The 15,636-nt window shown below is 37.4% G+C and overlaps 2 protein-coding genes, 1 long non-coding RNA gene and 1 pseudogene across 3 annotated transcripts; 2 read left to right on the plus strand and 2 right to left on the minus strand.

Annotated features, from left to right (window-relative positions):
* Positions 1 to 905: 905 nt before the first annotated feature.
* LOC110900667 (putative disease resistance RPP13-like protein 1) lies at positions 906 to 4,662 on the plus strand. The gene is made up of 2 exons (XM_035982481.1): positions 906 to 4,530; positions 4,599 to 4,662. Exons 1-2 carry the CDS (start codon positions 992 to 994, stop codon positions 4,660 to 4,662), a joined length of 3,603 nt encoding a protein of 1,200 aa, XP_035838374.1. The 5' UTR covers positions 906 to 991.
* A 30-nt stretch (positions 4,663 to 4,692) lies between these two features.
* On the plus strand, positions 4,693 to 7,600 carry LOC118485560. The gene is made up of 7 exons (XR_004876640.1): positions 4,693 to 4,993; positions 5,085 to 5,200; positions 5,548 to 5,893; positions 6,138 to 6,339; positions 6,542 to 6,617; positions 6,691 to 6,902; positions 6,994 to 7,600. It is a non-coding gene; the product is annotated as an uncharacterized LOC118485560 (long non-coding RNA).
* A 111-nt stretch (positions 7,601 to 7,711) lies between these two features.
* On the minus strand, positions 7,712 to 9,319 carry LOC118485941 (annotated as a pseudogene).
* Positions 8,803 to 11,920, minus strand: LOC110866145. Its single transcript, XM_035981759.1, has 2 exons — positions 10,950 to 11,920; positions 8,803 to 8,886 (listed from the first exon to the last, which is right to left on the minus strand). The coding sequence occupies exon 1, from the start codon at positions 11,850 to 11,852 to the stop codon at positions 11,148 to 11,150; it is 705 nt and encodes a 234-aa protein (XP_035837652.1). The 5' UTR covers positions 11,853 to 11,920; the 3' UTR covers positions 8,803 to 8,886; positions 10,950 to 11,147.
* Between the last annotated feature and the right edge of the window lie 3,716 nt (positions 11,921 to 15,636).

A 15,636-nucleotide genomic window follows, 5' to 3' on the forward strand; every position in this document is an offset into this window, starting at 1 on the left:
CACCAATCAACCCCGGTCAATGGTCAAACTAAGGAATTCTTTTAAGACCAATCCACGTCAGTCTTGGGAATCTTGGGAGTGGCATATGTCGCCCAGGGTAAGAACTCGGCATGGGGAAGTCACCGTGGAGCTAGCTTGGTCGGGTAGTGGCTCCCGGAGTGAGATCACTCCGGCGGTTGGGAGGACCGTGCACTACCCCCCCCCCCCCCCCCCCCGCGCGTCATCATCCATAGGAAAACCAAATTTGTTTGCTTATTCAATTATGCACCCCTTGGATTCGCTAAAAGCAAGTTATTATTTTAAGCAAACCCTTAAATAGTATGACGTTTATGTCCTGTTTTTTAATCACTAAAGTTCCCAATGGATTTCATAAAAGTATATATTTCTGTACCATGTAAACATTTTATTAGGATCTAACCACTTTTCTATTAAAAACAAGTTTTAAACATAGATACATACTAATATTCATGCATGCATCTATGTGGTAAAACTGTCGGGTCAGTTAAAAGTTAGGGGTCAAATTTGTTTCTGGTTAAAACGGGCTGTTTTATAAAGTGTTAATTTGGTTCGGATTAAAGCTAGATGGATTATGAGCAAAATGGGCTCGCCTTTGTTGTCAAACACTAAAGCGAATCTTATTAGGAAGATTTTAACATTTTTCATAATAAAAAAAAAATGTGGTTGAATCCATAAATATTTGATTGTTTAATCTGGGAACAAAAATTTGATCCATCAAATATTAAGTAATTAAATACACAAGTGGTTTTTTTTTAATGACTACCTACTCCCTCTCTAATGGCTGCCAGCCAGAAGATGCACAATAAGATTAAAAAAAATAAAAAGATAAAAGTTTGACCAAAAATTTGCAGAATTCACTATAAACAACAGTTTCAATCGTTGTTTGATCTGTGCACTCATCAATTCATTCAGATCCCTAGCTATTACACACACACACACACACAGCTCCCAGTTAAAGTAATCACTATAAACCATGGCTGAAACTCTTGCAAATGAACTCCTCAAAGTTCTTGTTAAGAAGATGACCGATGAAGCCTTCAAGCGAATTGCTCGTGCTCATGGCATTTACAACGAGCTGAAGGAGTTGAACAAGACACTCTCCAGGATCCAAGATCTGCTTACCGATGCCTCTCAGAAGGAGGTTACCCATAAATCTGTCAAAGAATGGCTGAATGCTCTCCAACATTTGGCTTACGATATCGACGACGTACTCGACGACGTGGCGACTGAAGCTATGCGTCGTGAGCTCACCCTGCAGCAGGAACCTGCAGCATCCACCAGCATGGTAAGAAAGCTCATCCCATCATGCTGCACAAATTTCTCACTAACTCATAGGCTGTCTCCCAAGTTAGATAGTATTAACAGAGACTTAGAAAATCTAGAAAAACGAAAAACGGATCTAGGTTTGCTTAAGATTGATGAAAAGCCAAAAAACACTAGTAGAAGAAACGAAACCTCTTTGCCAGATGGATCTAGTGTTATTGGAAGAGAAGTTGAGAAAGAGAAATTGTTGAACAAGTTGTTAGGGGATGATGGGTCATCTAAGGAAAATTTTAGCATTGTACCCATAGTTGGTATGGGTGGGGTAGGAAAAACCACTCTGGCTAGAATTTTGTATAACCATACTAAGGTGCAGAGTCACTTTGAACTCCACGTATGGATTTGTGTTTCTGATGATTTTGATGTCTTTAAGATAAGCAAAACCATGTTTCAAGATGTTTCTAATGAAAACAAGAATTTTGAAAATTTAAATCAGCTTCATATGGCTCTTACAAATCAGCTTAAAAACAAACGATTTCTACTAGTACTCGATGATGTGTGGCATGAAAACGAAAACGATTGGGAAAACCTAGTGCGCCCATTTCATTCATGTGCCCCTGGAAGTAGGATAATCATGACAACTCGTAAGGTGGAACTGCTCAAAAACCTACATTTTGGTCATCTAGACTCCCTTAAGAGTTTGTCACATGAAGATGCTCTATCTTTATTTGCTCTACATGCTTTAGGCGTAGAGAACTTCAATTCACACACAACACTTAAACCACATGGCGAAGGCATTGTGAAAAAGTGTGCTGGTTTGCCTTTGGCTTTGAAGGCAATTGGAAGGCTATTGGGGACGAGAACAAATGTAGAAGACTGGGAAGACGTGTTGAACAGTGAGATATGGAATTTGGAAAATAGTGATAAGATTGTTCCAGCTCTCAGGCTTAGCTACCACGATCTTTCTGCAGATTTGAAGCAGTTGTTTGCGTACTGCTCCTTGTTCCCAAAGGACTATTTGTTTGACAAGGAAGAGTTGGTATTATTGTGGATGGCGGAAGGGTTTTTAAGCCCATCAAATGCAACCAAGTCACCGGAACGCTTGGGCCAGGAATATTTTGAAATATTGTTATCAAGGTCATTTTTCCAACATGCACCTAATGATAAATCACTGTTTATCATGCATGATCTGATGAATGACTTGGCCATGCTTGTTGCCGAAGAATTTTTTCTAAGGTTTGACAACCATACGAAGATAGGCACTGATGATTTGGCAAAGTATCGCCATATGTCATTTTCTCGCGAGAAGTATGTAGGTTACCATAAGTTTGAGGCTTTCAAAGGTGCCAAAAGCTTGAGAACACTTTTAGCGGTATCTATTGATGTGGATCAAATTTGGGGCAACTTTTTCTTATCTAATAAGATTCTGGTTGACTTACTTCCTAGCTTAACATTGTTAAGGGTTCTTTCTTTGAGTCGTTTTCGAATAACTGAGGTACCAGAGTTCATCGGTGGTTTGAAGCACTTGCGGTATCTTAATTTATCTAGAACTAGAATCAAAGCGTTACCGGAGAACATTGGCAATCTTTATAATTTACAGACATTGATTGTTTTTGGTTGCAAAAGTTTGACTAAGTTGCCTGAAAGCTTCTCGAAGCTTAAAAAGTTGCTACATTTTGATACAAGGGATACTCCGCTTTTGGAGAAGCTGCCATTCGGGATTGGTGAGTTGGGAAGCCTTCAGACTCTCACCAGGATCATCATTGAAGGAGATGATGGCTTTGCAATAAATGAGCTCAAGGGATTAACAAATCTCCATGGGAAAGTTTCCCTTGAGGGATTGCACAAAGTGCAAAGCGCAAAGCATGCACGGGAGGCGAATTTATCTCTAAAAAAAATTACTGGATTAAAGCTGCAATGGGTTGATGTGTTTGATGGCTCACGAATGGATACACATGAAGAGGAAGTTCTCAATGAGCTGAAACCTAATAGTCATACGTTGAAAACGCTTTCAGTCGTGTCATACGGGGGAACACAAATTTCAAATTGGGTTGGTGATTGCTCTTTTCATGAGTTGGTTAATGTGTCAATACGTGGTTGTAAAAGATGCACATCTCTACCCCCATTTGGGTTGCTCCCTTCACTTAAGAGGTTGCAGATTCAAGGCATGGATGAGGTTAAAATCATAGGTTTGGAGTTAACCGGAAATGATGTTAATGCCTTCCGCTCACTTGAAGTTCTAATATTTCAAGATATGTCTATTTGGGAGGGGTGGTCAACTATAAATGAGGGTTCAGCAGCAGTGTTTACATGCCTTAAAGAGCTTTCTATAATCAGTTGTCCAAAATTGATTAATGTCTCACTTCAAGCACTGCCTTCACTCAAGGTTCTTAAAATTGACAGATGTGGTGATGGTGTGTTGAGAAGTCTGGTTCAGGTAGCTTCTTCAGTCACTAAGTTGAGAATAATTTCTATCTTAGGGCTTACATATAAGGTGTGGAGAGGAGTTATAAGGTATCTTAAGGAAGTTGAAGAATTAAGTATCAGGGGATGTAATGAAATAAAATACTTGTGGGAATCAGAAACAGAGGCAAGTAAGCTTCTTGTGAGATTAAAGGAATTGAGATTACAGTATTGTTCAGGTTTGGTAAGTTTAGAAGAGAAAGAGGAGGATGGCAATTTTGGGAGCAGCTCCGGCCTGTTATCTCTTAGAAGTTTGTATGTAAATGCTTGTAGTAGCATAAAGCGTTTATGCTGTCCAAATAGCATTGAGATTTTGCTAATTCTTGATTGTTCAGTTATTACAGATGTCTACCTCCCAAAAGGAGGGAATAAGCTCAAATCACTTCGTATAGTCAATTGTGATAAACTTGAGGGAAAAATCAACAACACAAGCATGCCAATGCTTGAAACCCTATATATTGATAAATGGGAAAATCTAAGATCAATCAGTGAATTGAGTAACTCCACTCACCTCACCAGCCTGTATATAGAAAGTTGTCCACATATCGTGTCACTTCCAGAGCTTCAGCTATCAAACCTCACCCGTTTGGAAATTGGTAAATGTGAAAATCTTGAGTCATTACCCGAGCTTTCAAACCTCACCAGTTTGTCAATTTGGACATGTGAAAGTCTGGAGTCATTACCTGAACTATCAAATCTCGCCTTTTTGTCAATTAGTGATTGTAAACGTCTGGTGTCATTACCTGAGCTAAAGAATCTCTCCTTGTTAAAAGATCTGAAAATCAGAAGGTGTCCAGGCATTGATGTTTCCATTCATTGTGTGCATTGGCCTCCCAAATTGTGTTCCCTTGAACTAGAAGGGTTGAAGAAGAAGCCCATATCAGAGTGGGGGGATCTGAATTTTCCAACTTCCCTAGTTGACCTAACGTTATATGGTGAACCCCATGTGAGGAATTTTAGTCAGTTGTCCCACCTTTTCCCTTCTTCTCTTACATCTCTGGACATAACTGGATTTGATAATCTGGAATCACTTTCAACCGGACTCCAACACCTCACATCCCTTCAACATCTGGCCATTTTCAGCTGCCCAAAGGTGAACGATCTACCAGAGATGCTGTTACCTTCACTTTTGAGTTTGATAATAGGTAATTGCCCAAAATTGAAAGAAAGGTGTGAAGGAAGAGGCTCCCACTACTGGCCACTCATTTCTCATATCCCCTGCATCGACAATTGAAGACTAATTGAAATAAAGGTACATACATGTTTATTAAATATCAGTTAATAATTATTGCTAGACGTTGTTTTAAATAAATAACCCTTACCTTCTTCTTCTTTCTCTGTAGTCACTGGAAACAGATTTCCTGTCGTCAATACCAAATCACCGGAGACATCGTACCACCATCTTCACACATCATATCGGATTTATAAAGCCATCACAGCTTTTCCGGCGACCTGTCAGGTAACAATTAACATCGCCAAACCTCTAATTATTTATTTTCAATGTTTTGGCTACTGGTTTCTTTCTAGTTTGGGCCTGTTTTAATGTTGGAAGCCCAACTTGTTTACAATTAAGGAATGTTATTTAGCCCAACATAATTCATAGTGTTCATTTGGGTGTTTAGCAAAACCAGCTCGGTTTGGTTAAAACCGTTTTGAGTCAAAATCGGTTCAGTCGTAAGCCGGTTATGAATTAAAATATTTGATACAAGTCGGTTTGGGTCGCATTGAAAGAGTTTCACCTTTTTAAACCCCTAGTTTTCTAACATCAAAGAGTGTTGTTTGACCCTTGAATTTTTAAAATTGCAGTTAAAGAAAGAAGAAAATCTATCAAGGTTTCTTCAAATCAACAAAACAGATCCAAGACACATCGTAATTGTTGGAAAGGGCACTACGTCTACTGTGTTAACTTGGTTCACTTACATGCTTCAAACATCCTGAGATTCAAGATAAGGTTGCAACAGAAATCAAAGAAACAACAAAACTGAGAAACCATGCCACAAATGTTGTAGAATTTGCAAACGCTGTGAAAAAATGCAAAATCTTCATGCAGATTTCAACGGAACTATCAAGACTATCATGCAGTTCCAGTGGTATGCTATTTCAGATATTTAGCAATTTCTAATACTTCGACTTACAGGAGAGTCTCGTACATGTTAGGCCGACCCAAAGCTCTTTTTGTCTAAAAATTATAAATTATAATTATTTTTAATAGTTAGGGTCTCAACAAAAGAAGTAATATTTCAAAGATAGTCTAATATTTTTATTAAAATAATTTCAAGGATCTTATTTTTAAAAAAATACACTTTGGGTATCTTTATATCCTATAAAGATAAAAGTGAGGTAATTAAAATGTTGCAATTTTCATATGCTCTTGTTTACTAAGATGAAATGTTTAGGTGGAAACAATACCATCAGATGCCATATTTATGTATGCTTTCCGGTGTGATGATGTATCTGTTGGTTATGAGGTGAAGAAAGGAGATACCGTACCATATCAGCCATACGCAAGGGTTAAGTTTGATGAGTTTGAACCAGAAGATGGTTTCATCACATTGTTGCTTTCATCCAGAAAGCTCCTTTAAGTTTACAGCTTTGCAGGTTAGTAAAACACAACCCATATCGATCATTTCTTTCTCATTCAGATCATGTAACTAAACCCTTGATATGTAAAATTTTATGTGGTCCGGTTTACCAGTCAACCTTCAAGTCCTGTCATATGACCAAAGCAAAAGTATCTAGATTATCATAAAATGTATATTGTTTGTTTACGATTTTGACATAATTTACTGTTTTGATGCAGAAACACAAGCAGGACAAAGAATTTGTTCGGCTCAAGAATCTGCGTATGTGCAGATGAAGATCTTTGTTTCTATTTAGTTAAGTTTCATTTTCAAGGTGAATAAAAAACAAAAGTGCAAATGCTTACTCTTCACATTGATGGTGATACAGAGTTGATCCATGATCTAGCATACTCGTATTTGGTGCAACTAGACACACGGAAGTGGACTGGAAAATGGTTCAAGCTAAAAAGGGCATAACTTTCATTATGTTTGAAGTTATACAGGGATAAATAATGGACACAAACGCCTCAACGAGCCACATGAATGGACAAATGCTATAGGCGGGTTTTCTGACTCTCGGCACCCAATTTTGAACTCAAGGTTTTCCCCAATTTTAGCAGTTTTAACTAATTTCGACTGTTTGTAAAAAAGGGATTGATTTTTTAACTAGATATTTATTCGTTGTTTTTAGGCTGTTAATTTCAAGGAACCCTTGGAGCGGTTACAGGTTGCGCCTGGTGGCACTTGTCGTTCATGGTCCAAGTTACATACCTTTTATTGGAACTTATAACCAATGAAGAATTAATGGAATTTTGCCTCTAATGGCGAGTTACCACTAATGAGGATTATGGAACTAGCCTATGATGTCAAGTTACCATCTGATGAATATTAAAGGAACTTACCACTGAAACAAGTTACCTCTAGTGAAGATCGATGAAGTCTCGCTAATGAAGAAGAGATATCACGTGTTAGCCTATCATTTGACGAAGACAATCGGTTGAGAAGATGTTATACGTAACTGTCACTTGTCAATTTTGTACATCTCAACAAGATAACAAAAACATGATCCGCATTGAATTTATTATCACTCGACCCCATAGATTATTGTGTCAAGTAGTTGAGAGTGAATTCGGTGCATGAACTTATGTGTGCAAACTTCAGAGGAAATTTGCAAGTCGTAGAACCTTGCATAGCTAGGATATCGTCTTGAATTTCAATTGTGATTTGTGACTAGCTTTACATTATGTATTGAAACATTCGATTTAGTAATGTAGTTTTTAAAAGACTTGGTTTTTCTATTCAAAAAGGGATATTCGTGTAGCTTGTTGCCCGTTTACCTTCTATCTTGATATAATTTTTAATTGACAAGTAAAATTTCAAAATAAATAGAAATTACTCAAATTAGAAGCTGAAAACGAAAAACATTTTTTAATTAATACCTCTTTCTTAGAAGCCATACAAGTCCAACTACATAAACTTTCTTTGTTAGTCAACAATCCTACAATAATAATGCTACATAAAAATTACATTTGCACGAGTTTGAGATCAACATCATATAGCAACAGTTGAAAACAATATAAGTTGTTTTCAAAAAGTACAAAATTAACAAAAGAATCATGCTGAGTATATATATCAAAATGAATAAGAACTCAAGAACAAGTTTACCACTTTTTGCCTCAATGATCACCTTTATTTCCCGAACCATAATACTTCTCATACCATCTAACAAACTTATTCAACCCCATTTGAAGATCCGTCGTTTGTTTATACCCAAACTCCCTTTCCGCCAAACTAATATTGGCACGAGTAAACGGGACATCACCATTTCGCTTTCACTTTCAACAACTTCTCTAAAATACTTGCAAGATCCGAAACAGGAACAGGCATAGTATTCCCTGAATTAAAAATTCTAAACTGTGCAGCCCCTTTTTTCTTCCCACCACTTCCTGTACTCTTTTCAGCATTGTCTAACGCACCTAAACAACGCTTTCAATATCATCAATATACGTAAAATCACGCGCAACGATCCCATGATTACTCGACTCAAAAATGGGAATCGGTTTTCCTTTCAAGATATCTTTAGGGAAGGAAAAGTAAGCCATCTCCGGTCTACCCCACGGTCCATAAACCGTAAAGAACCTTAAACCCGTTAGCGACAACCCGTAAATATTATTATACATATGCGAGATTTCTTCACCCGCTTTTTTCGTTGCAGCGTATAGGCTTGCGGATGGGGTTGATCTGTTCGGTCTTTTTCTGACAGAACTAGAAGAGGCCCAAACAATTGCAGGCTGTGGGTTTGCATTTTTACAGACTTCAAGAATACTAACAAAACCAGCAATAAAAATCCCACTTTTTTCAAAAAATTGTTGACGAGCCCTTTTGAGGGTAGAATTGTAATAATCGTTAAAATTATCTAACCCTAAAACACAGTCGTTTCAAGGCGGCGCTGATGTGGGTCCTGCCGAAGCCGGCTGCTTCGATGACCAAAACAGAGTACCCTGTTTTTGATCGGATGTTGACTAATTACTTAACCGTTTTCCCCATCTGGATCCCTATACACACAAACAGCTCCTGGTTTAACCTAATCGAACAGAGAGTGAGTGGTCATGTAAAATATAGCGATATTAGAAATGTAACATAGGACAAACAAATTATTAAGGCGTTGTATAATAATACACTAGAAGGAACCCGCACGATGCAAATGGTTCAAAAGGTTTCGGCTTAATTTAGACAGAATGAAACTAAAATCAAATATATGATCAAGTACACTCATTTCACAAAACCTGAGTTCTTCCCAAAATGTTAAATGTCAGTTTTGGTCATTTTACCTATTAGTTTCATAAATAAACAGGGCTTGCCTAACATTTAAGTATCTAAATTTTACAACTTCTAACATAAGCATTTCGAAACGCATCCAAAAAGAGGTGTATAGTTTCAATATTTTCAGATCGAGGTGTGAATTCTTCTTATAGTGTAAAATTACCACAAGAAAAGTAAGCTTCATAGTTCACCATAAAAGATCAGCATGCAATACAATAACAATCTATTAAACCATATGTGACAACTCAGCAATTGAAACTCAGTAATAGCTAGAGGTGGCAAATTCGACCCGATTACTTATAAATGAATGATTAGTGTTGTATTTAATCTAATTGTACTAAAAAGATGAAAGGGCTGAGAGTAGCCAAATGTCTATTTAAATGCATGCATCATCCTAAATTAACTTATTGCAATCTGTAAGCTGAAAAATAAACAAAACAGCTTTAGAAAGTTAATAACACTAAAAGTGATAATATCGCATTCAAAAAAATATCTGAATTTAATTTAATCTCAAACCAGCCTATTCTAAAAGCGGATAACAAAACATTGTGAAACCAATGGTGTTACTTTGGTCTGTTCAATCATTTTACCAAGTGTTCAAATTCGATCTATGAACGAGCGGAAGTTGAACATTTAAACTTGAACGGAATTCGCTAAAAGAAAGGTGATGAAAAGCCCTCTATGAAGATGTTAGCATACTAGGTGTTCGACGTGAGATGAAGAATGGTAGTAGACATATTGCTATTTTTTCACAAAGTATTCATCACGAACAAGAAAAATAAGAAAATCACCGTCTTTAGTCATAACATGGGCACTTATATATGTTTCAGATAAACCCAAATTACCTTACACATTCAAACCTGGTACTCATGTGTTACGGCATTAACACCAATATTTTCGGTATTCACAGCTATGTTGTCAAAGACGCAAGGCGCAGGCGAGGCGCATCGGCCTCACCCGGAGCCTAGGCGCAAGGCGCAAAAAAAGCGTGGGTTTTTTTAAGAAAAGCGCACATAGAGAAAAAAAAATATAAGAAAATATGTTATGCTTTGAAAATAAATAAGATTCCACATATAAAATAAAAAAAACTATTATATATGCCATTTAAGATCATGTAGCTAATAGTTGGTAGCAAAAGTTTAGGACTTATATGTTGTAAGTTTTGGGTGTGTGAATGAAAATCTCAAAAGGTGGTAAATACTTTGTCCCACTTTGGTGTGGGAACAAAGTGAGTGGTTGTTTATAAGGTAAAGCCTTTACTACTCCATTGTAGCTTTATGACATGTTTTACCACAAGTCCTGCCCGCGCACGGGGGGCGGGGGGGGGGGGTGCAAAAATGAATTTCTGAGCTGGAATTTGGTTTAACTCGTGCGTGCCCACACGAGCCAGCTCCGAAAACCCGGGCCCGCGTGAGGCAGTTTTTGCACGCACTCGGTTTCGTTTTTAATGGTTATTTGTGTTGTTTTACCTTTTTTCCTGCGCCTCAACAACGTTTTTTGCGGCTAGGCGCGAGCTTTTTGCGCCTCAGCACCGTTTTTTCAAAAAAACTCCCGTTTTTGCGCCTAGGCTACCATCAGGCGCAATAAGCACGCCTCGCTGCGCCCGGGCGCGTGCTTTTTGCGCTTTTGACAACATAGACTCACAGTAATATTACAAAATGGTAGTATAGAAAGATTCACCTAAAACTTTATATGCAACAGGGTAGGTACACATATCACATATGAGTATACTATTTAAAAAAGAAGTGATATCAACCACCAGAGGAGTAAAGAAGCCACACAGATTCAGAGATCAGGAAGTATCAGAAGAGTACGAGTACTGACCTTTTGATCAGAGAACTTCCGTTCCAGAGGCTCATGAGAGAAATCGCTCAGGATTTCAAAACACATCTATGATTTCGGCGCTCTGCTATAGCTGCCCTCCAGGAGCCTGCTGAAGCATACATTGTTGGACACTAATCTGTGGGCGATTCATGCTAAAAGAGTAACAATCAAGCCTATGGATATCTAGCTTGAACCCTATCATTCTGCGTTGGGTTTATCGTCTGTAACTTCATTTAAAGACGCAACCAAGATTTCAGCAAGGCTAGGTTGTGAACTAGACATTCTTGGAGATTCTGAAACTCGAGGTTTTTTCGCATTAACAGGTGGAAACCACTGCTTTTTGAGTGACTTCCAAATTACAGGTTCTAGAAACTTCCAAGGGTCTTTCCACCATTGACTTATTGTAGAAACGATCGAGCCGGTCTTCTGCAGATACATGATTATGGCCCCGTCCTCGCCCTCCACCCTATCCAGGCCCACCGCCTCTCCCTCTCCCGGAACTTGGACCTGAGCTAGGGTACCCTCCTTGACCCGAGCCATGGTTGAGGCTATTCCTGAAGTTGGGTCCAGGACTAAGGTAGCCGCGTCCTGGACCATGACCTGGGCTGTTGGCAAAATGGGGACTATTTCTGAAGTTGGGTCCAGGGCTAGGGTAACCTCGTCCTGAACCACTGGGCGGTTGGTGAAATGGGGACTAGAGCCAGGACTAGGGTAGCTGCCTTGTCCTGAACCACTGGTGAAGTGGGTTTGCGGGCTAAGAAAACCGACACCTTTTGGGGCAGAGTAACCTCTAGAGTGAGGACTATTGCTCCTCCAACTCGGGTAGGTTAAAGAGCTACTTTGTGGTGGGTTAGATGAATAAGCATGATTAGAACTTGCATAGGATCCCTGTGGTTGTTGCATTTGCGCATTTGGCGAGTGGTTTATATGGGGTTGAAGGAAAGGTGAGGGAAACGTTTCATTGGTCTGCAAACCTGTTGAACCAAAAAATAATTATGTAAATTAATAAGAATGGCAATTTAATGCATGCCAAAGATAAAAGAAAAATGAATATAAAAAAAATTAAACTACTGTTGTATCAGAAGTGGCAATTCAACCTATTTACTTATTATTGGGTAAATTTCAGTTACAAATGAGTAAAATAATGTTTTTTAATGGCATGAAACTTAAAAGGAAACGGGTCAAACAAAACTAAAAGTTGTCCAAAGTGTAATTGAAATGCATAAACCCTCCTAAATCAGTCACTCAGAAATAAAGAATATTGCTGTAATAATACATTTTAACTAAGATGTGGATAAAACCGACCCGTTTAGGTTCGCCCAACATGATCAACCATTTGATATTCATATTGCTACCCTATAGAAACAGAGCATCAATTTTAATTTCTTCATACTTGTTTCGTGACAGTATTAGAAGTTATGTGCCTCAAGTAGTCAAGTCCAATCCTCTTAAAAGGTCAATTAACTAAGCACAGATTCAATAATTATCTGTTTAATCCACAATAAGTCATGTCAAGAGGTAAAATTTAACGTTCAAAAAGAGAAATTAAAAATATAAAGACAGCACTAATGAACTAACATACACAAGAAATTCAAAATTATGTGATAACAATATGGTAATATGGTATTACTGGGATCAGTGGATGAATAATTCTGTTATATCTGAGGGCTGACCTGGCTACTATGCTTGTTCCCAGAATATGCAGCCATTGGGTTGGTGTAATAATTAAAGCTTTGAGAAGTCGTCTGCACCTTAGTTTCAGAGTTAGTTGTGGATTCAAGTAACGGGTTTGAGAGACTAACAGCTGAATGGTCATTATTATAAGTTGCATCCTCCTGTGAAGCTTCCATTCGCATAGCTTTTAGGCTTTCTCTTCCCTTAGTTGACTCTTCCATTGACCTTGCTGTGAATTATCCTACAGAATATATATAAAAAAAATGCATGATTGTATACAGCAATATAAGGAATGTGAAATAAGGATGTGTTTGTGATATTAGAGGCGTCGAATAGGTGAAATTTTACAACTTGGCTAGAAAGGAAACATGTTAAAGGGGATAAAAAAAACTCGTCCTAAATGGACAAGTTGCTTTATATATTTGAATTTTGACAGAGAGCAGACTGTATTATTAAAATAACAATAATTCCAATCCATTTGGACCCGTATAAAACTTTACCCATGTGACCAGTTAGCCAACCGACCCACTTTACCAACTGAGGAAACTAACTACATGATATATAAATGACAATATTACTTTGGTCTTACTTTCATTGAAATATAATGAAGTTACATAAACACACAAAGAAGCACCAACAAGATAAATAAGAAAATCACTGTGTTTAACAAATGATGTGCACTTATGCTTTTAGGTAAAACCAAATTACCTTACACATTCAAAAGATTCACAGTAATATCACAAAACTGTTGTATCGAAAGATTCACTTTAATTTACATTAGTTTAAGTAGTTTTGCAACAAATTAGGGCTTGAATGAGAAATTAGCGAACCCTAGAAGAACACATACGGAAACATATATTAAGGGCATGTTTGGCTAAGCTTATTAGAGTTAAAAAGGACTTTTGGGAAAAGGACTTTTGAGAAAAGGAGTTTTTAAAAAGGAGTTTTTAAAAAAAGTGTTTGGATTAGCTTATGGGGTGGGAAAAGCCAAATATAAGGGGTAATTTAGAAAATTCATTTTTGATAAGTCATTTCTGGATATAAGGAAACAAATATAAGGGGTAATTTAGTAATTTCATTTTTGAAAAGTCATTTCTGGATCCAAAAGTCACCAAATCTTGGCTTTTCAAAACCTCATGTTTCCTTCTTTGCAATAAGCTATTTTGAAAAGGACTTCTTGGTTATCCAAACATAAAAACAGCTTATTGACTTATCCATAAGTCAATAAGCTAATAAGCTGGTTTGAGAAGCCAATCCAAACATGCCCTAATTATATGCATAACAATTAGAAATTGAACGACCTTGTAAACAGATACGAGAGAGAGAGAGAGAGAGTAGTAACCAGAAATCAGAGCAACAAATCTTCAAAAAACGGAAGATTTCAAGGTCGTTTTATGAGAACATCGTTTACATTAACTTCATTACAAGTTTGGTCCAAATTTATAGTTTGTATACACAAAAGAACCTGAAGTATCAGTGATTCGTATTTTTTACTTAGTTGTGTCAATAATGTTAAAAACGTGATTATATTTATGACTAGAGTTAGTTGTGTCTGTTAAAAAGTGATTATGTTTATGAATAGACTTTCACATCATAAGAAAAATGTTGGAATGCATGGTTGATGATGTGAATGACCGCTAAAACTAGGTGTTGTTGGTTGACGCCCTATTCCACCTCAGATTAGGTGCTCATTAAACTTTTTCTTATATGCATGTAAGGCTGTAAACGAACCAACGAACACGAATAAGGCAATGTTCGTGTTCGTTCGTTAAGGAAATTAACATGTTCGTCAACTATTCACTAACGCGTACCGAACATAAGAATATGTTCGTGTTTGTTCGTTAAGGAAATTCAGTTGTTCACGAACAGTTCATGAACACTGGTCTCGAACACAAACGAACACAAGCAAATAACAACAAATGTAAACGAACGTTTAACTTGAAAATAAAAAATAAAAAAACATTGTTATTCTTAAACATTGGATATAAGTAGTTAAATACAACCATCAAATAATAAATCAAAACACAAGAAGTCTACTACACCACATTTTTGTAAGAATGTCATGATTACCTGGCCATGCAAGATGTTTATGCCTAGTGATTAGCATAGCAGCACTCTGGATTTTGGAAGGTGAGTGAACCGTTTAGATCGGCCTTGTGAAAGTTATGTTTTCACATGTCTAATTACTCTCTTATATTCACAGGTTATATCATTCCCCGTTGATGCAGTGACAGATACATATGGAACATTTCTACCTGATGGAACAGCTTTACAGTTTCAGCAGATTCTGAGCTTAAGTGTTTTAGAGGTGCCAAAATGGGTTGGTTGGACGGGTTGAAATTTGAATAACAGGTCAAAGTGAGTTAACTTTGTAATGGTCAAACATATCGTGTATTGGGTTGACCTAAAAATACTTTGTCAAACATTTTAAATATGTTTATAAACCATTAGTGTTTTCAAGTCTCAAACCTGATTACAAAAACTATGTTAGTTGGATAAACAACTTTTGACCCGTTCCAGCCATTTTCAATTTAATTACCCATTTGACCTTTTCGAAAATAAAACATAGCCCCAGTCTACATGTTCTTAAGTAGTGCATTGGAATTGTCATCTCTACCTTAACCCATCAAATTCTAATCTTGGTTTGTTCCCAGCAATTTTTTTATTAAAAGATTCTCATGTCAATCATACCATTTTGCATGATCCAGGATTCCCGAATCACCTCTTGCGACACAAGCAGTCCAGGTGGTGACAGCAACGGTGCCGCATCCCAAAGCCAGTACACCAAAGAAGATGTTCTTACCAGAGCCTAGAAAAGACGCAGTATCTTCATACAGCTTTAAATGAACAGTTCCAATGGTATACAATCTCAGATATCGCAATCTCTCATACTTTGTCTTAACTAGACCTTTGACTAATCAACATTGTTACTTAGGCTAAAGGTTGTGGTCATGACCCTCATGACTACCATGACCCTTCACATAGGCATCATGTCACCGACCTCTAAATCTCT

The sequence above is a fragment of the Helianthus annuus genome, chromosome 13 (assembly GCF_002127325.2).
Source record: "Helianthus annuus cultivar XRQ/B chromosome 13, HanXRQr2.0-SUNRISE, whole genome shotgun sequence".
Classification (NCBI taxonomy): Eukaryota; Viridiplantae; Streptophyta; class Magnoliopsida; order Asterales; family Asteraceae; genus Helianthus; species Helianthus annuus.

What these genes read in the sequence shown, in the direction of transcription:
- LOC110900667 (XM_035982481.1), top strand. Translation starts at nt 992, where the DNA reads ATGGCTGAAACTCTTGCAAATGAACTCCTCAAAGTTCTTGTTAAGAAG. An exon ending in AAAGATCTGAAAATCAGAAG is followed by an intron (nt 4,531 to 4,598) that starts GTGTCCAGGCAT and finishes CCCTTGAACTAG; the next exon opens with AAGGGTTGAAGAAGAAGCCC.
- LOC110866145 (XM_035981759.1), bottom strand. Translation starts at nt 11,852, where the DNA reads ATGCAACAACCACAGGGATCCTATGCAAGTTCTAATCATGCTTATTCA.